We start from the raw sequence: 26190 nt of genomic DNA, 5'->3' as shown, positions 1-26190 counted from the left end.
TGTTACAGACGAAGAGGCCGAGCTGTAGCCAGGCAAGGCAGCTTCCCAGCTTTGCCATCGCTGCTCAGCCCCGCAGGTGGATGGGACCAAGCCCTCTCTCACTTCATTCTCGTTCTGCTCACTGCACACACTGCCTTGCACATGATGCTATCTTGACAGGCTGTGTTTCCCAGGCCTCTTCTGGTCCTTCAAGAGTATCTTATCTAAAGAGGGACTAGCTCTCCTGTTTCTGGTGCTCTCCTTGACCATGGATGGAGTTACCACTGGGCAGTGTTAGTCCCTTCGGCAGGGAAAAGCATAGGGAAAGATGTGAGCTGTACAAACAGAACTAATGAAATGCAGCTGCTGAAGAGTTGAAATCGGGATCTAAGAAAGTGCTGCCTCGGTTTACCCGCTATAACACCCATTATGAAGGAGAATGTGGCAGCGAGGGAAATCTCTGTGGGGGCTTCTGCAGTTCAGGTAGGCGACTACACACTGGGGACGTGACCAGGAGTGGGAAGGCCAGGCGGTTCTCCGGCTCTGACCCTACACTTGCTTTGCTTTACATTCTAAAGAACAAGAACTGGATCCAGCCTTTGGTCTGCTCCTTCCTGCTGCCCACTTGCTCCTGGACCTTTCTTTTCTCTCATCTTTCCAGAGACCAGATCTCACTCTCATCAGCCCAGATTCTCTCACTCTTCTTTGGCAACCACAGATCTTCACTGGCTTTAAGAGGAGCCATCGTTAGGGCTCTTGGTAAATATATTACCCTTCCTTCCTTCCTTCCTTCCTTCCTTCCTTCCTTCCTTCCTTCCTTCCTTCCTTCCTTCCTTTCTTCCCACTCCCTTCCTCTCTTCTTTCTTTCTTTCTTTCTTTCTTTCTTTCTTTCTTTCTTTCTTTCTTTCTTTCTTTCTTTCTTTCTTTCTTTCTTCCTTCCTTCCTTCCTTCCTTCCTTCCTTCCTTCCTTCCTTCCTTCCTTCCTTCCTTCCTTCCTTTCTTTTTTTCTGACACAGGGTTTCTCTGTGTAGTCCTGGCTGTCCTGGATCTTGGTCTATACAGCAAGCTGTCCTCGAACTCAGAGATTCAGTCTGCCTCTGCTCCACCCCACCCAGAGCTGTAATTAAAGGCATCCACCACCACTGCCTAGCTAAAAAATGTGTAGCCCTGGCTGTCCTGGAACTCTCTCTGTATACCAAACTGGCCTCAAATTCAGAGGCCCGCCTTTTTCTTAAAGCACCTTCTCTGTGAGATACCAATGTAGGGCGTGTAGTATGCACTCAATAAATAGAGCTCATCGATTTCCCAACTGTGTTGGAGAGAATCGTGCCCTGTCCTGTAGTGATCTATCCCTCACCTCAACCTTCCAAAGAGAAAGAGTACTTCATTCAAACACTATCACCCCAAGCCCTCAACCCAAGGGGTCCTGCCAATTCTCCGGCCCTTGTAACCTTAGTCCCAAGCAGGGTTCCAGTGATCACACTTGCCACTCAAACCCACTCCTCAAATGCTCTGGTCTCTCCATTACTCGCTTGGTGGGTAGGGGGTGGGGAGCACACAGAGGAAAAGAGCCCAGTTCTTGTTCCCCCACCCTCTGACATCCACTGTATACCCACGATGTGTTCGGCCTATGCCAGGCATCAGTAGAGAGGAACACACCGGTTTACAACGGCTTGTGTCTGTGTGCCTCACGCAGCTGCGCCGGTTCAGAAGTGGAAACTTTTTGGCTCTTTTGTGTAGCTCTCCCCACACCAACTGGTTTTTGTGCTTGCACGTGTGTGCATCCCGTCTCTGTCCACCCAGGAAGCCTTCGGAGCCTTTTTATCAGCCAACTCTAAGAAAGAATTCACCAACCCCATCAAGCTGAGTTCTGCTGGATCAAGGAAGTCTCTGGGACAGAAGGGATGCTGTCTCTTCTCCTATCGTCTCAGAATTCTGCTCTGCTGGGGGGTGGCATCATGTGCAAGGCAGTGCATACAATGAACAAAGCCAGGAAGGGAGCAAGTGAGCGCTTGGTTCAGATCCCAAGAGTTCACAGCCAGCCCTCGCTTGGCTGCAGATACAGGGCAGCTAACATTCAGGCTTCAGCTGGAACCGTATCCAGCAGCGGCCCAGCAGCAATGACTTATTAACGTATTACTACACTGATATTTAAATGTGAGCCGTAATGAGAGCTATAAAACATTTACGATAATAGCAATTATTCCAGAACCCGAATGACTAAACACAGTATTCACACTTTCATGATTTGCTGCTGGAGGCTGGCTGGCCCGGGGATGTCAGAAGGTTGCTAACCTCTTAGACACTGATTGCCCTGGAAGCTGCGGTTGCTGTTTTGCTAAGAAACACAGATTCGTTTGATTTCTTGCCTTGGCAGCTTTGGCCCAGGGAGGGAACACCGCGCTCTGTCTGGCTCTTAGGTCCTGCCTAAGCATCTGGCATTCAATGGGAGAGTTGGCATGAGGTTCCCCGTGCAGAGGGGCAGAGCTGGTGAGCATGGGCCTCAAAAGGCAGAGCCCTCGTTAGAGTCTGGCGCTGCCTTTTATAGCCCACGTCACCGTGGGTAACTTTCTCAATCTCATTACCTTTCTCCTCTGCAGCACAGGGGTAATAATAATGATCTCAGAGAGTGCAGGCAGTGATGAGGTGAGAGGCACCAATCCCCAGGATTAACCACGGGATTCTTGTACAGAGGTAGGCTCTGGGTTGTGGCTCGAGAGCCAACCATACAATTTCTCTCATCCAGGGGTGGAAAGGTGACTTAGTCAGTAAACTGTTGGCCTTGCGATCACGAGAACCTGAGAGTGCCGCCTAGAACTCACATCAATTCCTCTTGTTACCCTATGAAGCAAAGAGAATCTAAGCAAGTCTGACCTCAGGGATGAGATCTGTATAGACTTCCTGTTGCTGCCATAACAGACGAACATGACTTTGTTAGCTTGAATTTTTTCTCCTACAGTTTGGAGGTCCTAAACCTAAGGTGGGTCCATGGGAGTGGACTTCTCAGGAGTCTTTGGGGGTGGAGATCTGTTTCCTCTCTATTGTAGCTTGGAGGGGTTGTCTACATTCCTTGATCCACGCCTCATTCCTGCATCGCTCGGGCGTCTTAGGATCTCATAATGATGACGTATTCCCCCTTCTCAGGAGGCTTGTAGATTACAGAATATAGATCTGCTCACAAGATCATTAATTTGGTCCCACTTTTAAGGGCCCCTTTGACCACTTAGTGTGACACCCACAGACTCCTGGGATGAGGATGCGGCGATCTTTAAAGAGGCCATTACCTAGCCAACCACCAATCTCTTGAAACAAGGTATATAAAGCACTTAGCATGGGGCAAGGCTCCGAACTGGCTTTCAGTGATTGTCACCGTTGTTACTGCGGCTTGTGGTTAGGCCTTTCCTCCATGGCTTCACGGAGTCCCATCTGATACAGCTAGCACTCTGAGGTCAGGATTATTACCCCCATCTTAGAGATGAGCAGTCAGAGGCCAGGAGAGGCTGAGGGTACTGCATGGGCAGTACACTAGCTGTTGGTGAATTCTGGGCTGGCTGTTCTTTCTTCTCACCTCATTTTTCCTGACTCACCCGCTCCCTCGCTCGCTGCCCTTTGCTTTTAGGAGAGGTGGCTGATGCTGCAGTATAGCTCCTATCTGTCACATCTACTCTGGGCCCCAAGCTAGGAAATCTGCATAAGCCTCCTGTCACCTGTTTTATAAGCCTTAGCCGCAAAAAACAAAAGGCTCCCTCTGCCAGAGCCACAGTCCCCACGCCTCCACTGTTGGTGGCCTGCCTGTGCTACAGCGACCTTGTCAGCCTCATGTATATACCTCCATCTCCCGGAGAGGCCATGCTTGTTCCAGGGTCTACCTCGAGCCCCCTCGCTTTGCCCTTCTGAAGCTATGTGGAGAAAAAGTACTTCTCCCAAATTATCCAGGTAAGACTGGAGGTTCCCTCCCCCTCAAAGAAATACTATTAATTCAGCATTTTCCTTTAGGTTTCAAGCTCACATCTGGGGTTAAATTTATTCTGTTAATTCCTTTTTCAATTTTAATTGGAATTTTATGTGTATGGGTGAATGTCAGTCTCTATATCACTTGCATGCCTGCGCCTGTGGAGACCAGAAGGTGTTGGAGCCCCTGAAACTGGAGTTAGAGATGATTGTAAGCCACGATGTGGTTACTGGGAATCGAACCCGGATCCTCTGGAAGAGCAGCTAGTGCTCTTATCCACCAACCCATCTTTTCAGACAAGATTCTGTTACATTTAGGACTACCTGGTCTCCCTCATATCCAACCACCCCAAAGGACACTTCAATCTAAATCCTATCGGGAATGTCTCGCTTCCTCACAGGGTTGAAATGACTGCCCACCTGATTCCCACATCTCTCCTTCTTAAGTCCTTACCACATTATAAATACTGTCTACAGTACCAGTTCAGTGGCCCTGACGTTCTGTCACACTAGGAGCACAGCTGTCTAATAAAAGGTGACCGATGTCACACTTGACTGTGAGTCCCACGATTCTGAGCACCAGAAAGGGTCTATTCAATTTTTTATTCCAGGGGCTGGAGACACTGCTCAGTGGTTAAGAGCACTGGCTGCTTTCCCAGAGGACGGGGGTTCGATTCCCAGCAACTACATGAGATTCACAACTGTCTATAACTCAAGTTCTAGGGAACCTGACACCCTCTCTGGCTGCTGTAGGTGCCAGGGACACATGTACATACATGCAGTAAAAACATTCATAACACATACAAATAAATAAATAAAATTAATTATCTTTTCAAGCCACAAAAGATCACCGAGTTTACTATCTCTACCATGCTGTGCACATAGAGCACGGGTGCCCTGCAGTTTCTAAGTCAAATGCTGGTAGGGTAGGGCAGGGGCTCCCCCATACTGACAAATTCATGAGGGAGCAGTGTGCATAACAGTTAGCTCCAGATTCTGGAGACAGGCCAAATCCCATCCCATAAGCTTGCTTTTGTCAATAAAGTTTCACTCATTTATTTTTGTGCTGTCTATGAGAGTGCTTTTGTGTGATAATGGCTGAGGAGTTAGGACACGGACCATGTGGCCTATGAAGCCCCAAATATTTACTATCAGGCTCTGCCATTTGGACCCGGTGTCTGCCAGGGAATAAGTGCTGGTAAATCAGGACTACGAGGGGATTAGGTCAAAGGCATTTAGAACTTAGAAAACAAACAACCAAGGCCCAAATAGTTTTAGGAACCCAACATGGTAATTAACAGACCCAAAGGCAGACAGTTAAACTCCTAGCCAGCACACCATGCTCCCACCCTGGAAAACAACCCTGGTGTTTCTATACTTGTAATGCTGTGTGGGGACCAGGTCCAGTACATGAGGCAGCCATATTGGGAATGGATGTGGGCAATGATGCTCAGAGCACAGCTCCAGGCCTGCAGCATCACCCAAGAATAGCAGCCATGCTTCTCAGCCCACTCAGACCTCCGAGGAGAAACCTCGGGCTGGGCTCCTGCGCTGTACATCTTAACACACCCTCCAGAGGATGCTCATGCTAGCTCACAGGGTTTCAGGCATGCAAGACAATGTGATACCACTGAACGACTTCCCCAGCCCTTGGTTATTATTTTAAATTTTGAGACAGGGTCTCACCAAGTTGACCAGGCTGCCCTTGAATTTGCAGCGCTCCCGCCTCCGTCTTCCGAGGAGCTGGGATTATAGGTGCATGCAGCCACACTCACATACGAGAAACCATTGAACAAGGAGGGGCTAAGAACAGGATCTCTCCTGCCTGCAAGTGTACAGGGCAGTATACAGAATGTCTACTTGCTGCTCCAGGACCGAAGACCTTTTTTTTTTTGGGGGGGGGAGGGCAGACATGGTGTTTTCCCAATTGGGAATAGGGCACTGTAATCACCACCGGAGAGCTCTGGAGTGGCTTCTCCCCACCCCACCCACCCCTAGCTCTCTACTGGTCTCTGCTGGGTGCTAATGTGTAGTTCTCTCTTGTATCATTCAAGATAGCCATCTTTGATCTAAGAAAGCTCTGACCAGCTCCATCCACTCCACCCTGGCAACCTTAATAAGGTTGACATTTCCCTCTGTCTCCTCCGATTAGGCCATCGCTTTATCACTCTGAGCTTTCTTGGCTCTGGGTGTAATCTGCATGTTGTGTGTCCATAACACCATGTAATTGGCTCTAATGCACCAATATTATCTGCGCGCATGTATCACATAATTGCAAAAGCAGGCGTCTGCAGTGAGTGCAATTGCAGCCTCCCACTGGGCCAACTTTCCTGGGTTCTGAGAACCCCTCTGGTACATACGCTTTCCAGACGCCCGGACTCCTCCGGTCTGATGGACTCACTTGGTAGCTGGGCCCATTCATTCCCTGCCTCCCAGCAGCTTCCTTCTCCCCAAGTCCTGATAAGAGAGGTGGCTCCTTCCTTAATGGCCCCCTTGATGAATCATCAGCAACCAATGGCAATGGGATTCCTTTTATTTAAAGTGAATCTGGTCAGGACCAATGCTCCGTGCCTGAAAGCTAGAACTACCTCCAACAGTGCTTCTGTTGAGTTCACAGAAGTGGATGCGGAACCATTTTCTGAAGAGTAGCTGAGTGTAAACACTGGGGCTAGACCCTGTGGGAAACATTGAAACTGCTGGTACTGGGAATGCAAAGCACAGTGGGGTTCTGGCAGCCTGTGAACTTCAAGAGGCAGGGCGGGGAGCCCACAGTTTCCTCTCCCTCTTGCTTGGCCCGGGGAGGGCAAGGGGAATGAAACTCTCGTCTTTAGGGCTGTCCCTAAATTGCTGGTTCTCTTCTTTGGCTCATATGTCACAGCAAAACTAGCTGCTTTTCTCCTTGCCTGGTAACCATCATGCAGCAGGAATCAGAACCTGTCGCTGGTGACCAAGTCCTTACACTCTTCCAGAGCCTATGAATGGATTCCTGAAGCGAGCATTTGCTCACTCAGCTCTTGGAGTCTGTGGCTTGTTTCTGCAGACTTGGTCCTAGGAGAGAGCACACACTGATGCCCACGGGACCCAGTGAACTTGACCCTAACTAAGCCTCTCAGGGTCAGCAGGCCACCCTCAGCACCTGGTGGATGAAGCTCTTTCCACTGTTTCTCTTACAGTGAGGTGTGACTTGCCTTCCTTCCCAGCTCTGGACTGCTCTGATTTGTCTAGATGCTCCAGTAAACTCTAGAAACCAGGAAGGCGGAAGTGGTGCATCATTTGAGAAAATTTCAATTGAATGTTCTATGTTCTGTCACGAACCCCCTAATTCTGCTGCGGAGCATGACTTGTCTGGAAAGACTAGAGCTTTGAGGTAGGGTTGCCTGGACTTCCCAGTGAAGATAACCATGATGATAGACAGTCATGACGGTGGTAAAGATGCTGACTCTGCCTGCAGGGCCCGGGCACTGTGCACACGTTATCTCATTTGTTTTTCCTAACATCCTGAAATCCAGACCTATGCTCATTTGTTACCCCAAGCCAGGTGAATGAACTATGCCAAGATCACACACTATAGTGCTATAGAAACTATAGGCACAGCCAGGTGTGTCACTGGGATCCACAGCTGTCAGTGTTATATGCAACTGCCACTGACAAAATTGCCTTCAGACAGATGTCGCTGTCCAACTCCATGCCTTCCCAAGGTGGAGGTGGGCCATGTGATTTGTGCTGAACTCTCTTCACTGTGTCTGATATGTATGGACCAGTCTCACGGCTGAGGCTGCTCCAAGGCAACAGCCCCTGTTCCTGTACTAGGAAGAGGAAGAGTTCAGCTCCACCAGTGTGGGGAGCCGTTGAGGCTACATGGAGGAGAAGACAATTGTGTCTCAATGCCTTTTAAGGAAAAGGCTTGGTCAATAGGTGAAAATGTTACCAAAAGTCATCGTGGCCCTTGGTGTTACATGGGCTGAATGGGATTTTACGAATACACCACAGAACCAAGAGCTCTTTAACCTGAGCCTGTCTGTCTCCTGTTGGACTGGGAAATAGGTCTCTGAGGTCAAATGAGGCAGGAGAAGGATGACGGGCAGCCGCCACACCTCCGCTACCTGCTCTCAGTTATCCTGGGTGCTGCGTAATACCAAGTTTCCTGATCTCCCTGCGGACCGTTTAAATTAAAGCTCATAACCATTGTGTGGGCATATAATGAAAACAACTGATGCCGCACTGATGAGACCATTACTCTCAACTGTTAGAAAACATAATGATCTCACAAGGGGCCTTATTCACTGACGTATAGCAGCCGGGCTCTCATCTGACACCTCAAATTAGCAGCCAAAGCAATAACAGCTGGGGTTTTTGTCTCAATATTTGTCCCCGACTCTGAAGTGATTTGGCACTGGGCGAGTGTTATTTTTAAACACACAGAGCTCACCGCCAAGTAACATTTTAAATGGTCTCCAGGTGTCATGTAAAACCTACAGAAATAAATAAAAACAATCAGCTGCCAATTTGGGTCTTTGATGATTCAGATTCCTTAACCAAAGGGCTTGTCTTTGGTCATTCCTTCATTCTGGATTCAGATTTCCTCGATAAGCAGGAATCCATCTCCATCCGCTCAGCAGAGCCTCAGTGTTAAGAGAGGAAGGAGAAGACACTTGGGAAAGTGTAGAAGGTGGAAGAACAAAAGAGGAAGACGAACCCTCAGAGGCTGCCCCTGCTCGGCCGGATGCCTGGCTGTGTAAGTATTTACCAGGCGCTGGTGCTTTTGGTGAGTGCATGCTGAAGAACTCATTCAGGGAGCTAATCATGGACACTAGCCGTGGTTCTCAATGGTTCAACTGCTGTCCAACTTGGTTAACCGCAAACAATATTGCTTAGAACGTAATGTGAATGAGGAAGCAGTGGCCTCCCTATTCTCTCTTATTGTCTCCAGGATGGAATCTGAACTCCAACACTGCTCTACCCAGGCAGGAGTCAGGGCTGCCACTAGGCCAAGGTATCTGCAGTGAGCCATGGATGGAAGAGTGACCTCCAGCTTCTACAGCTGAGCAGGTGAGTTTGGAATCAAGAAGAAATGAAATAATAAAAAATCCCTCAGCTATACTTGGTGTCCAGCTTGGTAAGAGAGGAAGGAGGAGGTAGTGATTAAATACTCAAAGTTGGGATGTGCACACTGTCTTGTTGAAGACAGCAAGGCTGTTTTAGGGTTTTTTTTTTTCTTTTCATTTAAAGATCTATTTACTTTTATTTTATGTATGACTATTTTACCTGCAGGTATATATGTGCATTGTTTGTGTCCCTGGTGTCCACAGAGAACAGAAGAGGGTGCCAGACCTCCTGGAACCAGAGTTACAGACACCAGTTTTATGCGGGCACTGGGAATCGAACCCGGATCCTCTGGCGGAACAGCCAGTGCTCTTAACCACGGAGCCATCTCTCCAGACCTAGAAAGACTGTTTTGTGCCCCAGTGTGTAAGTAGGGACCTGATTGCATTTTTGGCACATAGGGAGACTCAGTAAACATTTATGCAATGGGTGTTTTGTTTAAAGATAAGGAGGACGGTGTTTGGGGCATCTCTTGATACAAATAAATGCCCACTCTGAACAGCTTTCTGTGCTAATCCAGGGGACAACTCAATTATCTCCAGAGTGGGCTGCAGAGGGACTGCCATAAACGCAGCCTTCCTAAATGGACTGTCACTTCGAATTTCCAGAACCTGTGCTAAGCTGGGTACAGTGTGGGTACAGTGTTTCCTGGATTTCCTTTCAGGTTTGAAACAAAAATGTGAACCATGCAGGATCTTCATGGGAAATCTTCTGGATTTTTAAGATTGGCACCCAGTCACCTTGAGACACAAAATCCATAAGTGAACCAAACACCTGGGAGGTGGATTTGGTTTACGGGGGCCAAGTTTTGTGCTCTGAATCAAATAATGAACATTTTGAACTGGGGCGCGCGCGCGCGCGCACACACACACACACACACACACACACACACACACACACACACACACAATCGGCCTCCTGATGGCACCTGTAAGCTGTGGTTAACATTTTTCTTCTGCATGTCCCCTCTTGAAGGGTAGCTGTCCACTAAGAGGTGTCCCCTGCAAACCAACTACTCAGATTCCCTGGCTTTAAACAACCCAGCCAGATGCCACGGTGTCTGCTACCCCACAGTTATTCCTTGGTGACAGACACCCATGCAGTTTCTGTTCTTGGGGGAAGACTGTGCCTCCCAGCAGGTATGTCCCTGCCTGGCCCATGACTTCCATTCATCAGTTCTGTGTCTGCACCCTGAGTCACTGCAGAGAAACGACTCAGAGTGCTTGTGGCGGATCTCTCTGATATTTGTAATGGGGGAGGGGCTCTGTCAGAGAGCTGGGTGCAGTTCACACCTGTCTTATCTGGGTTCACAAAACAAGTAGGGGGCCCTATGGTTCCCTAATTGTGCCTCTAGTCACCACTGGCAGCTGAGGAATGATGAACTGGAGTTGGATCCCCTCCCAGGCTCCCCTCTGACCAGGCGGAGACACTGGGGTGGCTGCCTCCTAAGCAGTGGTCAGATGCCTGGAAGGGCCTAGGAAGGCAGCATGTTGTCCTCATGCAGAATGCAAAATGTTCCCTCTGGCAAGCCCGGGGATCAAGGGATGATGCTTCCAACAGGGTCTGGCTTCACTAATTTTTGTTTCCTGTCTGGTAATACGGAGAAGCAGACGGCAATAAAAAGCTTTGGATAAGGAGCCAAAAGGACTGCTTTCTGGCCTGGTTCTGCCATGAAATTTTCCTACAGCTACAGACACTTTACTTAACCTTTCTAGAGAGATTTTTTTCCCCTTTTAAAATGAAGTGAGCCCCCACCCCCAGGGTCTTTCTATTCCTTCATTCCTTTGATTCCAGGAGGCTGGATTTTGAGTAGCTTTCAAAACACAGCTACAAGTGGCGCTGGATATCCAGCTGTGCACAAGGGCAGGACATCTGGCCAGACTCCGCAAGTCACTTCCAGCCCCCGGACCTTGGCATGTGACCACAGTTACAAACAAACAAGGCTTCCTTTCTCTCTTTCTGCAGATACCTGCTTCAGCTCCTGTGTGGTCAACAGGCTTCCTTTCCTAACTGGATACTGTGTTTCCGGTTTACGTCTGGAGACAGACAGGCCCAGACAAGAGAGTGAGCTTGCCACTCAATTGAGTACCCAGTAAACAGAAGTCATTCACAAGACTGAGAGAAGTGAACACTGGCCGTGGGAGCTAATTCTCGCGGTGGTCTGACTTTGGTGGGATGCAACTGTAATAATCCAGGGTGTTTAAGGATGGATCTTTTGTGGTTCTAAGACCTAGATGTTTAAATTAAGTTAGAGGAAGGGAAGAGTGGAGAGGATGATATAGCAACATATTTACTATTAGATGATGCTTTATAATATACAGCAATGGCAAGGGCGGTTTGGAGACACAGGCCTGGGGAGAACTCTGGAACCACTGGGAAGACCTGGTCCAGCAGCACACAGACCTCCAATTGTGCCTCAAGGCATTGTCCCCTTAGGTGCCAACTTCGGAAATTTAAATTTCTGTGAGTTGAAGTGAGATGCGATGAAGTAATTCATTCTTGGTGCATGTGCTCAGGAATCATGCCTGGCTACCGTGTACATCCCACAGATGTGCAGTATTTCCTTCACAGAGCTGCCGGACATGCTTTTGTAGCCACACATGTGCCCTGTGTTGCCATGGCTTCAGATAGTCAATGGAAGTTGAAAATATATTCTTTTATATAAAATCAATTGAATTTTGGATGTCGGGATTGGATTCTAGTTTTCTTTGTGACACAATTTCATCAAGCAGCTCAAGTGGGCTGGAATCCACTACGGAGCCCAGGATGGACTCAAACTCCTGATCTTGCCTCACCTTTATGAGTTCTGAGCTTACATGCATCACCATGCCTGGCTTTGCTGATTTTTAAAAAATACAAACAGCAACTACATAAAACTTAAAAAAAAAAAAAATCCAAACCTTACACCAGAGTGTCAGTCACCAAAAACAAGTGTTAACAGGGGGATTTGCTTTAAAATCCTTCATTACTGAAGAACAATTCGGTGAGCTTCGGAATTCCTGGGAATTCCTTTACCCAGGAATATACACCGGTGCGTTTTCAAATAACCAGCTTTTAGTTAGTGGAGAAATGAAATCATAAGCTACCTCAGACCGTAGATTCTTTAAAGACCAAAAATGTTGGTTATTTACATGTGAAAATGACTTTAGACTTCAGATTAATTTTTACTTTTTCTTAAGCCGGCGTTCTTAAAACCTCTTTATTTTAAACACTTGACTATCACCAAACACGAGACTGAGGGCCTCTTGAAGAGGGGTGTTTTACACGGCACAGCAGTGCTTAGAGAGAAGCCGGCACCTGTCCTAGTACGCCGAGGACTGACTGGAATTCACAAAATGCAATTTAATCCTGATAGTCTGTGTACATCCTAATTTGCAGCGTAGTGTCAAAAAAATCGTATTCCGGGATATTTTAAGAGTTTCATTAAGTAATGACAGTTCTAAATTCAAAACTATGTCACGAGTAAACACTGACTTCAGGGCTGTTAATGTGCAGGCCCAGAGAGATCCAGGTGAAGCATTTGGTAAATAAATGAAAACCAATCTCATCTATTAGAATACACCAATTTTCACTGTAGCTCTGATTTTGTTCATGATTAAAAAGTAAGTGTGTGTGTGGGGGAGCAGAACTCATCAAATAGCTAGAGAAACAGAAAACCAGAGGTAATGTGAGAAATGGGCAGGGTCCTGTCAAACACCTCGTTCAACCTGCAATGTAACTAGGATAGCCATACATAACCTTAATTTTGTTCTGGACCAGAATGCAGCAACATTCTGCAGAGGAATGGTGGTGTGGAGATTCTCTATTTAGTCTATTAATTTCACCCTGACTTGGTGCCTTGCACTTTAGCCGACTGCCTACTATGTGTGGCAGTGAAGCCGTACAAAGTATCCACCAACTTAAGTTTTCACGCGTCTTCACTCGCCATTGGTTACGCACACACTAGTGACATCTCCTTTACACCACGGCTCTAAGGGATATGTACGGCGGTCCTCACTGTCCCGTGAGGACGGAACCTCTTTTATCTAGTTGGTGACAGTGAACTAGCCTCCAGCTCATTGACGGCACCCATCAGCTCCTTGTTCAACCCTGGCTTCCTTCGTTCCTCTTTGTCTGGGGCAGTTCTGCGGATCCATATGTGATGGTGATCAGGCTGGGTTTAAATGTGGATCTGACAATCCTATAGATCAGCTCTTCAAAGAGAAAGACCATAGTTCCTGCATCATTCTTCACGATGAGGATGGCCACTGGCCTCACTGGTGCTTGATACGCCTGTTCCTACTGTTTCAGCACTATAGCATGTCTTCAATAATTTTTAATTATGTTATTGCAGTAGAGCAGTTAAGTGCAAGGGCTGAGGTTTTGTGAAGAAATGAATCTAAGCACTGGAAGAAGAGTCCCCTGGACCTGGCCATTGTTACTCTGGGGAAATGATTCACATTTGTGGATCCTCAGTCTCACACTGGTTGAGCTGGATGAACACAATCCTCCCTATAAAGTTATGGCACACACGTAAGTAACAGGCCACCCTCTTAAGTCTTAGCTTGTTGTCTGAAACATGCCAGAAGAAGACAATAATGGATGCTCACACATGGCTGAAATAACAATGTTCCTAACAAGTAATTCATATACTACATCACTGGGCTATGTAATATGTTATCACCATGTCATTATTATTGCTAACCAGGACAGAAGCAGCTCAGCTGAAATGGAGGACAGATCTCCACTTGCACTGAACTCCAGATTTTTCTGAACTGGACTTTCCTTGACCATCCCCGAAACCAGGGCCTCTCACCCCTAAGCCAGGACACTTTCCCCGTGCTACAAGACTATCAAGCCCATTGTCAATTTATTTCTGTCATCTTTCTCCAACACCAGAAAAAGAACTTCTTCCCATTTACCCTTCTCTGTCTGTGTGTGGGGCACAATGTTCAGCCGTACTGTTCCCACCCGGATATGGCTGAATTAGAACGACACTAGGAGTCTGGTAGACTGTTGCCCCTTTGAGTAGTCTTCAGATGCATGGACCTAATTACTACCGCTTTAAAATCAAAGTGAATTGGGAGGCTAGCTTAACTCTTGAGATGAACCTCCCAGGATATGAGTCATGAGGCATTCCTGGATGTTCCTGGGGTGTCCTTGCTCAGTTTGGGAAGTCCTAGACTCTATGTTTCTCAGGTCTCTCTGTGCATGGCCACTGAAAAATTCTGGCAGGCTCTGGTCCACAACACTTCACCTGGCACTCTGCTGGCACTGTGTGCTCATGCCTCTTGGATGGATTAAAATGAAGGTTGCCTAGGTTGGCAGTGGACATACAGGGGAAAAAGTGGATGGCAAAGCAGAGTGTGAGCAGGGCAGATGTTCCTCATCCATGGATGACCACTGCAGTGTACAACTGTGGTCTCAGAGTTGCCAAATGTGTCTGGATTTTTGAGAGAAGCTAGAAATTTGGAATTTTATGTAAGTGATCCCAATTTTTAAATGTGAAATGTAAATCATATATATATGTATATAGATTTTACAGAATAAAAAGTCTTCTTTGCCTATGCGATACGGTTTGTGGTCTAGTCTGCAGCCTCTGGTTTGAAAGAGAGCAGAAAACTGGATGCTCCTTTGAGTCTGCCACAGATGTGTGGCACTCCCTCAACCTCCTTAACATTACCAAACTGTAATGATAGGTGGATCTTGAAAGGACAAGCTGTTTCGGCTCCCCAACCTTGCCAAGGGTCCCCTTTGAACAGAGAGCACAGACCAAGGAGCCAGGACCCCAGGTTCTAATCTCTCTACTAAGTACAATCTACCGTTGACCTTGGGCGCACCAGTATTAGGCGACCCCAGGGAGGTACCCAGGCTGCAGAAGGTTAGGAGGTACGGCTCTCTCTCCAGTCCCAGCCTTTCCTCTCCAAGTTACCTGAGCCGTAGTCGGTCATTCTAGAGACACCTAGAGGTCCTGTGTCTCAGTGCCGGCTATCGTGAAGACACTGAATTTCCCAAGTTGGCAAGTGCCGTAAGTAGGAACAAGACCTTCAGACCTGCACATACTGATTATCTACAGACCCACAGGATCTCCATGCGATTGAGCTGGTCCCTGGATATGTTTTCCTGACATCTGTAGTCTGGCTTTTTTGTTTATCTAGTTTCTGATAATTAGTCTACTGAAATTCTTACTGAAAATACCTTTTCATCTCTTATAAACTCCTCAGAAAATAACTACACATATTATTAGCCAGGCTTTTTTAGCGCGTGTGCGGCTGCACCTGTGTGTGTACACACACTCGAAGTCGGAACAACCACTTCGGGCGTCGTTCCGCAGCGGCAGTCATCTTTTGTTTTTGAGAGGGAGTCTCTGGCTTGGGCGCTCCAAGTAGGCTAGGCTGGCTGGCCAGCAAGCCCCCAGCATGCACCTGTCTCTGCCTCCCTGAGCTGGGATTACAAGCGGATGGGATGCCTCAAGGCCCAGCTGTTTAAAGCCCGAGTTCTGGGGTTCAAACTCCAGTCCTCAGGCCAAAGAGCAAGTATTTCGCCTCCTCAGGCACCCCCGCTGTCTCACTGTGACTCATCTGTCTGTCCTCTCAATTTTCAAACTACAAGTTAAACTCTCGGCTGTTGCTTTCCATTCACAAAGGCATGCTGGGCAGGGAGGAGCCCAGTCCAACTGAGAACTACCTGACCATTTTCAACTTAGCTGGCAGGGACCGGAAAGCTAGCTCACGGCAGCCTGAGCACAGGAAGCTCAGAACGCAGCCTTGTCGCACGCAGCTGCGGCACCACACAACGTACCAGGTGAAAAAATAGGAGCCGCAAAATGCGCAGGACAGGCAGAAGGAAGGGGAAGGGTCATTGCTGGAGGAGTGAGCGGAGGTCTGACTCACTGAAGCCTGGGCTCCCCGATTAAAAACTTTACATGCCACAAAATCACATCCGTAGTTGTGTGTGTGCAAGCGCATGTGCATGCGTGCGTGTGTGCGTGCAGTTTCTGGAAACAAAGCCCCCAGACTGTTGAGTGCTGGAAACGGACAGAAGTGAGACTAAATCATCTCTGCAATTACAATGTTAATAAGTGAAAAGAAAGATTTTTTTTTTTACTTTCCCCTGTGAGTTGGACTTATCTTACACTTTGAGGGGCCTCGCAGTATGAGGGGCCAGTTAGCTGGGTAAAGGGAACATGAGGGGCAGTTTTGGGAGCTTGTGGGACGTTCTGAGAAGAGGCACTGACAGTTTGCCTAGCTCAGCTCCCGGAGGACAGTTCACACCACTCTGTAACACACGGTGCCTAACATCTCAATTTTCGGCAACATGGACTAGTGAGGCAGCTTGCTATGGTGGCCACGGAGGCTGGTCTGCCTATTACTTAGTAGTTAGTTGGCTTCTACTGTAAAAGGAGGGTGATGGGAACAGTAGCTTCTTGGAGGGCTGAGATCATGCAAATATCTAATGTGAGAAAGTGTTATGGTGGTGGAGCACTGGCTATGGCAGTGGAGCACTGGCTATGGCGGTGTGAGCACTAGCTATGGTGGTGGAGCACTGGCTATGGTGGTGTGAGCACTGGCTATGGCGGTGGAGCACTGGCTATGGCGGTGGAGCACTGGCTATGGCGGTGGAGCACTGGCTATGGCGGTGGAGCACTGGCTATGGTGGTGGAGCACTGGCTATGGCTGTGGGCATGATGAACTATCAGCTCTGGCCATTTCACTATTCCTCCTCCCCTGTGAGGATGCGCCAGCCTTAGGAAGTTTCACTACACTTTCTTCTTACTCCCCTTTCTGCTGACTGGAAAGCAGAGGGTGGCATTGGCTTTCCTTGTTCACTACACCTTGAGCTGAACAGTCCCCACCGGGCGCAGCCAACATGGAGGGGAACACAGTACCTTTGCTCCTTGCTATCCTGGCCGCAGACCACGATCTCCTCACTATCTGAGTTCCCTCTCAGACTCACCTTCTGGGTTCACATTCAATGTAATGAATAAAACCAGCTTTTCAATGCAAAGGAAATTTATGGTACTTCCAACCATAAGAAAGATGGGAAAGTGCATTACTGAGTGTGCAATGTTCCCCGAGTGGTTGACATCTCAGACTTTCCTTAAGACAAATAATCTCTAGAACTTTCCATGAGATAAGCACACCCCATTCCTCATTTCCGACCACACCTTACGTAATGTCACCGTACATCTGAACCATGACAGTTTTCTTAATGTGCACACTATTATTCTTCAGGATCCTAAAATTAACCTTTCCAGGGCTAATGCACTTTGAACATCTTTATAGCTGAAAAAAATTATTAATATGCAATGCCTCCACTTAGTTCCTGTTCATTGTTTCATTGACAAGATTCCTTATGGTGCCTAACTTTTGATCACAGAGATGTGTAGATGATGTTTGGAAGGTCTGGGACGGGGAGTCCCCTTAAATGGAGATGTCAACTCCAGCCAATTTCAGAATGGCTCACCATTAAGATGGATGTCTCCAAAGCCCTGTGCCTCTGCTGGAAATTAGAGAAACCATGGAATAACTGATTATGATTAATTTTAAGTGCTTAGCCATGGGAGGCCAAATGAGCAGCTCGAAAACAAAGCTATTGATCTGGCTTTGTTTGGAATTGAGAAGATAAAGGAATCAGATCCGCAGGCCTTTCACAATGATGAGGGATGAGACCCTGGTATTATTTTTATTACTGTTATTAGTATTTTGGTCATGGGTTTCTAGGTTTTAACTTAGCTACACCTGATATATCTGGGTATCACTTTTTACCCTAAGTAAATATCTGAGCATAGAGGAGTTGTCCAAATATGCCCTGGGCAGGAGTTTGACCCAGAAGAAGGCACAGTAGGGAGAAAGATGTGGGAAGCACAACATTTAGGGTCCCTCCTGTGTGGTCCCTTCTCAAAGGTGAGAGGTCACAGAGCTTGACCCAAGTCTATGGCTTCCTAGTTCCCACCCATGGGAGTCTATCCTTAGTGCTCCTTTCCCCCAAAGACCCCCTCAGACAACACTCATAGAAAACTAACCAAGGGGCTGGCAGGTCATCACAGCTGTTTGGTGGCAGCTGTGACTTCTACTTCTTCATTTCTTCCAAAGGAATTTTCTCATCTGTCTCATTCTCCCTCTCCAGGAGTAAAAAGGTGACAGGCTCCTACCAGACCTTCCTACAGAGGCTTTTTTGAAGGCAAGGAAAAATCATGCCTCCCTTCTCAATTCCAGTTTCCCAGCAGGATAAGTCCTGGGTTGCTAAATTCCAGCTGGCACACTCTCCCACAGACATGCAATTGTTGCCGGTTCCGGGGTCAGAGTTTGGGTGAGGAGAGACCATCCATCTCAGGACTGACAATCTGACCTCTCCTGCCTGTGGGTCCTGTCTTTTCTATGCCAGGAATCCTCAGCTTGCAACCGATTTCAAGTGGCTTGCAGCATCAGCATCCCCTGTATTTCCCGTGATTCCTCCTAGAATCACCTTCCTCTCTAGCAAGGTGGAGGGGAATCTTTCTAACCCACTGCTGGTGTCTTCCAGGTGAAAAGGAAGAATGTGCACCTTCCTTTATGTACAAAGGGATGCTGTAATATGTTCATTTATCGACCATTCATTCTTCCACTGCAAACAGGCACAGGAAACCTTTAACTATATGATTCACCCCCTCCAAGGATGCTCAACTCATCCTATTCTCTTATCACTCTGAAGCTAGCACTGCTCCAACGTAATGATTTTTGCAGATTTTGGAGAGGGCAAATAACTCTCAAGTTAGAGCAATCAACTCCTTTATTTTACGAAAGAGAAAACTGAGGCTCTGAGAGCCGAAGAGACTTGCCCAAGGTCACATGGCTAATTAGGGGCAGGGTAAGGACTGAATGGCACAGCCCCTGACCTACGTTCTCCTGTGCTTTATTGCTTCCTCGCCAGGCTTCCCCACATCAAGGGCAGCGAGCAGTGTACCTGCTGGGGACAGCGATCAAACTGTTTTCTAACACAATCCAACTTTAGTCGAATGACCCCAACGTGACCCCTCAGTGACTTTTCTCCAGAAAGTGGGTTTCTTTAGTTAGAGCACGTGAAAATCCAAGACATAGGAGGACAGTCTTGTGTGTGTATGTTTCTATATAAGGTACATACATGGTGGGATTTCAAGGAGGGATCATTTCCCCTCAGCTTTTCGTCCCCACTACTTTAAGGTTACTGTTTAAAGTTTGAATTGAAGCCGGAGATAAGATCTCAGGAACAGTAGCAATAGCTAGACCTTACCAGTCTGTCTGTCATTTCCCCTCGTCCTGAGTCAAGGTCCCTCCCTGCTTCTGGCTAATTCCAACTCACCTTCTGGTGATAACCCCTCTGTCACCGGCCACAGACCTGTAACCTGTCTCCTTGTATGCCCACACTCAGAGAGCCGCTCCCTGAATACACAGACAGATGCTGGGGGGCTATTCTGGCCATCTGCTCCAACAAATACAGCGGGAGCATGGGAGAAACGGCTTGACTGAGGAACCCCAGTTTGTGGGAGGTGAGAAATCACACTTTGCAGCCTGCAAACACTTTGGCCAAGGTAAGCCGGAGGGATCTCCCGGTGCCCGATTTTAATAGCATTGCAGCAGAAGACCCAGAAAAGCACCCACAAGGACCCCCCCTGCACACATGCTCCCCCTTTCCTCTCTGCACAATGTACACACTCTCTCTCGCACACACAAGGCAGTAATCGCAAAATCAACTCACAGGATCTCCAAATCGCGCAGCGCTCGGAAGGCTCCATCTTCAATGCAGCTGATGTGGTTATTGTCCAGTTGCCTGTGGGAAAGCAAGGGAGAGCATGAAGGCTGAGCAGGGGCAGCGGCGAGGGGCTGGGCGGCTGGGCGGCATCCCTGGCCGCCAAGCGCCTGTCCCTCCACCCGTTGCAGGCTCTGCTGGTCCCTGCCAGGAGCTCCTGCAGAGCCAGCCTGTCTGCCACGCTGCTCCGTCTCTTCTCTCTGACTGTCTGAGGGAACTACACAGGCGAGCGCCCCAAAGGCTGTCAGGTCTCAGTAAATATTAATTGCGCATTTTTTTTTTTTTTTTTTTTTTTTAGGCAGAAGGGAGTAATTTCATTACATTAGGGCATCCAATCCATTACGAGCTCTTACCGTCATGTCACTGAAACAATTTCATTAAGCTAAAGGCCTGTAAATCATTGGAGGTCACTGCTCTGCCCTCCGCGACCTCCCAGAATGCTTTTTTCCCCCTCTCCCCCGTCTCCCTTTTACTGGAAGTTACAGTCTTTGCTTTGACACAGCGCTAAATCTCAAGGCTTTATCTGCCCAAGAGCGGTGAGGGTGCGTGGGGAATATACCGATTCCAAATTAGACTCAACTAATCTAATTTTATAGTCTTTTTATTATTCTAAGCACCAAATGTCTGTGGTGGTTTGTTGTCTCCGTGCATTGTTATGGGGCCCATCTGGTAGGTCATTCTATGGGAACATTTTGTGAATAAATACAGATTCCCTCAAACTGCACTAACCACCATCAACATTAAAGAAATTCATTGATGGAAGTGTCTGTGATAGAAGAGAAAAAGGAATGTCGTTATTGCCTAAATGATGCACCACTTACATTTAAATTGGGAAGGATTAAATACACCTACTTTAGGATTCCTTTTTAATTTTCCTTTCCCATCCTAAATGCAGGAAAATAATGTATTTCTAAAAGATGCCTTGACTAATAGACATCCCAGTTGAGGACTAAGGGATTTTAGTAGAGAAGTAATACACAGACACCACTTTTTTTTTTCCTGTGCCAAGAATGTATATTATTTGATAAGTAGTAAGTTAGGTATTTATTACCATGACCACACCCAACTTATACTATATATAATACATCTAATTCCTAAAACGGCAATGCACAGAAAAGAATGTTGTACAGAAAATGACTATTAGCACCCAGTAATTTACTGTCCTTTGCAGAGGACGCCACTGTTGGGGCAAGCTGAAAGTGTGGCTGTACTTAAAACTTTTTCCGTGGACATTCATATGAAATGAAAAAAAAAAAAAAGAGCCCTTTTAATGTGGGTCCTTTCCTATGGCTGGTGTTTTGAGTTGTAACTTCCAGTAATATATACCAAATCAGCTCTCCACAAAACACAAAGTAACATTTGGTAACTCTCACAGAGGGCTTTATTTTATTTTATTTTTTACCAAAGTTAGAATTGAAACTAAAATATTATCATCATTGCAAAAGTACATGGATGTAGGTCTATAATAAGCATATGTAAGTTTCGGTGCTGTTTCAGGTCCTGCATGATATTATGAAACTGTATCGCCCAGGTCATCACTGTGCAAGGTTTAAAATGAATAATGCCCAGAATTGAAAGTAACTAAAACATGGGTCTCAGAAAGCAGAAGCATCCCTAAGGTTGACCAGTTCTCCACCTAGTGTTTCAAGTCCTGGTTAATGCTGGTGTACTAGGACTTACAGGTTCTTCAGTCCCCAATCTGTCTGGATTTTGTTTTCTGTTCTTTACACGATTTTGCTGATTTCTTTGGATCCGTACTGGGGCACCCACATTCTGGGCAGTGGTTCTATTAGGGCAGTCTAGTCTTGCTGCCCAGCTTCCAGATTTATCATCAATTTAAAGGACAATGAATCAAGAACCTCTGCTCTACGTCAAGGCCACCAAACCTTACCAAGCAGAAACTCGGTGGGGCTGGCTTTGGGCTCCAAGAAATTGTTCAACGAACATGCTGAATTCGGCAAAAATGCACCATCCGCCTAAGTAGAAAAGTATCTAAATCATCAGAGTGGAAAGTCTGGGGTGTGGGGAGATGGGAATTTGTGGTGAACCTGCTTGTGAGTGTGTGCATTCCAGAGAGCTCCCTGCAATTCTAGCACACTGCAAGCCGATGGATTTCCATTCCTTTTCTTTTTGAGGGTATCAGTAACCAAAGAGGAGATTCTAAACATACAGATTGTCCCCCCAAGGGAAAAAATGGAGTCTTCAGGAGAAAATAGCAAGTTATAGAAATAAGAATGGAGGAAATCCCATCATAGAATGGTGGAAAAAGGATTACAGGTTGGGGTGGGGGAGGGAAGCTAAGATGACTTTTAAAAATCTGAACTCAATGTTACACCAGACTCCTGAAGCCGAGCTCATGAGACAGCCTGGACAAGAGGATCCTGATCATTTAAGGCAAAATCAGAGAGGCTAAATACATCATTAATTGTGTGATGTTTAAGCATTTTCAGTGGGAGTCACAAATTGACACCCATTTGTTTATTCATAAGAGGGAAAATTGAGACGTAATATAAGCATCTCTGTGGCTGTATTTCATAGCTTACTTTAGCACATATGAAATCTATCAAAATTTAAAATATTTATGCTTATGTGTGCTTGCCCAGAGGACGTTTATTGTAATGGAGACGGCGTCCTTTCATTCTAACCGTACATAAACTGAACAGGACCTGTATCCCAGCCTTGCTAGTCAAAGGGCCAGGCTCAAGATGCACTGTTATGAAGTCTACATGGGTGCCCTGCCCCGGGGATGGGGGGGCAGGTTGTCAGGCAAATGGAAACCACAGTACTGACTCTACCACTCTGCACATGCAGCTTTGTAGAGCGGAGCATCCCAGGATTCACGAAAAGCCCAATTAACAGCTCACAGTCACTCCCTTTGTTTCATGTAAACACAGGGTCTCCAAACAAAGTGAGCAGTCGCCTGGTTCAGACAGATGTCTTTTCTTTTACACTTATTTATCTATTCGAGGGAGGGGGTGTGGAGGTCAGAGGACAACTTGAGGAACTCCAATCCCTCCTTCAACTATGTGAGCTCCAGGGACTGAACTTTGGTCATCAGGCTTGGTGGCAAGTGTCTTTACCCAATGAACCATCTCACCATCCCTAGATTGCCTTTTCTTTCCAAAATAACAACTCAGAGACATCAAAGTCCTAAGGCACACAAAAGGGGAGGCAAAAAAAAAAAAAAAAAAAGAAGAAGAAGAAGAAGAAGAAGAAGAAGAAGAAGAAGAAGAAGAAGAAGAAGAAGAAGAAGCAAGTTCAGCATTTTTTTGTCAGCGTTGGAACAGAGGACTAATAAACACACAGAGAACCTTCTGGTAGCTGAAGCCAAAGCATTTGATTTAGCAGTTTGCTTCTGAGAGTTCAGTATGCTGGAGGCTGCTGATGTGTATTCTAAGCACTTGGGTCAAAGGTCTGCATCACGTCTTTGAAAAAGATTCATTCAAAGATGCTCTTAAAAACGATGAGAAAAGCCCATAGTATACTCCATACCAAGCACACCATACTCAGGGGACATGGGCAAAAAGGACTTTGGAAATCTAGGCAGAAAGAGCCCAGCAACTGGGCATGCCTTGCTTTGCCCCTGTTCTTCCTGGATGGTGAGAAGCATATTTCTCATTGATGCTAAGTACTGTCTTCTGCTTAGCACAGGTCCATGGAAGAAAGTGCTAAGGCAAGAGCCACATGGTCCTGGCTGCTGCCCTGTGGCCCTTGTTATGACAAGACAGAACACCTAAGTATTATTTCCCTCCAAGACTATACAGGGCTCAGCACCTCCTGGCTCCCTGAGACACAGCCTCTCCCAGCAGGGATCCCATGAAGGAGATAATACGAGATTTCCATGGTCTTCCCAGGAAGTCTAGAAAGGCAGTGGATGGAAGAGCGAAAACCGATCTCTTTTTCTTTTTGAAGGTAACTCATCGTCCTCTACTTTATACAGAACACCTAACTTGATTTACACTCCTCGGTCTCTGAATAAGTTGAGAAGCCCCAAAACATTTCATGATATTAAATTAACCTCCCTAATTTCCCAGGGAAGCTTCAATTTCAGCAAACAATATGACTGCTAAAACGATCCCAGAGCCCATTTAGAAAGAAATCCTCAGACAAAAACTAAGTGCAGACTCCCTGAGAGCAGTGTTCTGACTACTGCGCTCTCACAGTCTGTGAAAATAAACAAGTTAGAAAGGAAAGCCAGCATGAGTGAGGACTTAAAGTAATCTGTTCGTACAGCAGACTGGGCGATGGCACTTCTCTGAGAACTCCTGATCCTAAGCGGAATATGCTCCGAATTATCACAGTTTGTCTCTTTAGCTTTCAGTTTCAATCTTCATAATTGGAGCAGGAGAGAAACATTTTTGCAGTTCAAAAATTCTTACAAAGCATGTGAAAATCCTTAAAAGAGGTGGGAGTTAGAAAAAAGCTGGTCTACAACGTTAACACCAATCCTCCCCACAACAATTACCACAAAAAGTAAGAAAAAAAAAAAAGAGTAAGAAAATTCCAAGACTTCAATGATGCATATGAGTCCCCATGAGAAATACCTAGAAAACAGAAATCTCCAGAAACAGGCCTTGGCTATTTGAAATAAGAGTAGAATTTCCAACATTTCTTATGCATACACAAGGTCTGCACACCCGGGCTCATCCCGCTGTTGTGGGGGCGATGAGCAGCATCTCGTCAAATGGCTGGTGAAACTCAGCCTGAAGGCATCATCACCCAGGGCCCCCAAAGAGCAGCAGCAGTAGTGGTGTCCTGCTTAGGAACTCCAGCTAGTGTCACCTCGGTCTTCCTTGTGTGACGTGAGAGAAGGAGCCGAGGCTGAGCATCCTCTCCAATTACACCATTTGCCATTTTCTGAACAAAACTATCTTTACAAAATATCCAAAACCAGCAAAGGACTTCTGTACAAAATTCGTAAGGGACGCCTTAGTAGAAAGCCAAACAAGCCTGTGGCCACGGACTAGTGTAACCTAGAATAGTCATAGTGTGTTAACAGAAGTTCACACTGCATTAGGTACCCAGGACACAGAATGAAGTATAAGCTAGCCTTTGCAAAATAGAAAGATGTTCACCTTATTTGTGGCTTTTGTATGATAACCATCTTTACTGTATAATTCTAAAAATCCAAACTAATTTGAATTTGTTTTTTTTTTGTGTGTGTATGTGTATGTGTGTATGTATGTGCATTACCTTCCAAGTGTACTTTTTCTAGACTGAAGAGAAAATATTATAACAAAAAATGTGGAGATCTTGCTTTCATAAACCAGACTGGGGACCAGACAGGAAGAACCCTGACACACTGCTTGTCTTTTCAGTGTTACCTATTTGTTCGTTAAGTAGAAAACAAAAAAATATAGTAGCACTGTTTTTTAAAATGACGTTTTAACAGAAAAATCATCATTGAAGAACAAATCACAGAAACCTTTGTTCTGCTGCTCTTTCAAAACATAAGAAAGCTCAAGGTTATTTTAACTGGCAAAAGGAAAAAATGTTCAAAAGAAATGCGTACACTTCATCTAATGGATTACTGGTCACACTTTGTAGGCAAATCAGACACTTGATCTTAGGCACAATCTGTTAATGAATTGTCACTACTTCTCAACATTAAGGAGCTACAGTAATTCCACATTAAAACGACATCTCACATGAGCAAAAGGAGGTGAATCTATTATTCTGCACATTTAGTACACTTGTCCACCAGACCCAGGAATACATGCATATAGATATGTTTACCCATCCATGAATTATTTAAGTATCTGCAAAGATCCCTGTCTGTACAACTGACAACTCTATGCCTGTATCTCCTACATACGTACCTGCAGCTGTAAGATCTCACTCACGTACACATGCAAATGAAAATGTACCTTACAAAATAGTCAAGGTGATAATGGACCTCTGACATTTAATGTGAATATACTTAAGATTATTTAGAAAATTTATTGCTATCATTCCCATGACTTCAACCAATCAAACCTACTTTGTAAGGAAGAGACAGAGTCGGGTTAATTAAGCTTTCTGATCACAATAGTCTGCTTGGAACATAGTTAAAAATTGGACAGAAATCTATTTTAACAAGCACCGTTAGGCATACTTTGCCCTCAGCTAGCGTGGTACCTCTTGCTTAGTATCTATCCTATTGCTGTTCAACATATGCAACTTCTCAGCAGGAGAATATCTGCAGCCACTTAGGCGATGCTTCTAGACGCAAGCTCTGCAACAATGCAAACACCGCTGATGGATGAGCAACGAAGAGGCACACCCGACCTTGGAGAACAGAGAGGGTCTCGCACATCGCTGGGAGAATAGAGAGGGTCTCACACATCGCTGGGAAATATCAGTAACTCCAGTTCTGTGTTTGGAACCTTCCCGTATGGGGGTGTTTGACAAACATATCTGCACTGAAAAATC

The 26190-nt window shown here is 46.3% G+C and overlaps 1 protein-coding gene across 1 annotated transcript in view; it reads right to left on the bottom strand.

Moving 5' to 3' along the window:
- Positions 1-26190, bottom strand: part of Slit3 (slit guidance ligand 3) — a 595100-nt gene that overhangs the window by 144837 nt on the left and 424073 nt on the right. Inside the window, exon 6 of the mRNA XM_016005185.3 lies at positions 19729-19800. Coding sequence (XP_015860671.2) covers positions 19729-19800 — 72 coding nt within the window. The remainder of the gene's footprint in view (positions 1-19728; positions 19801-26190) is intronic.

Source organism: Peromyscus maniculatus, chromosome 8, assembly GCF_049852395.1.
Source record: "Peromyscus maniculatus bairdii isolate BWxNUB_F1_BW_parent chromosome 8, HU_Pman_BW_mat_3.1, whole genome shotgun sequence".
Classification (NCBI taxonomy): domain Eukaryota; kingdom Metazoa; phylum Chordata; class Mammalia; order Rodentia; family Cricetidae; genus Peromyscus; species Peromyscus maniculatus.
This window is presented reverse-complemented; position numbering and strand designations above follow the sequence as displayed.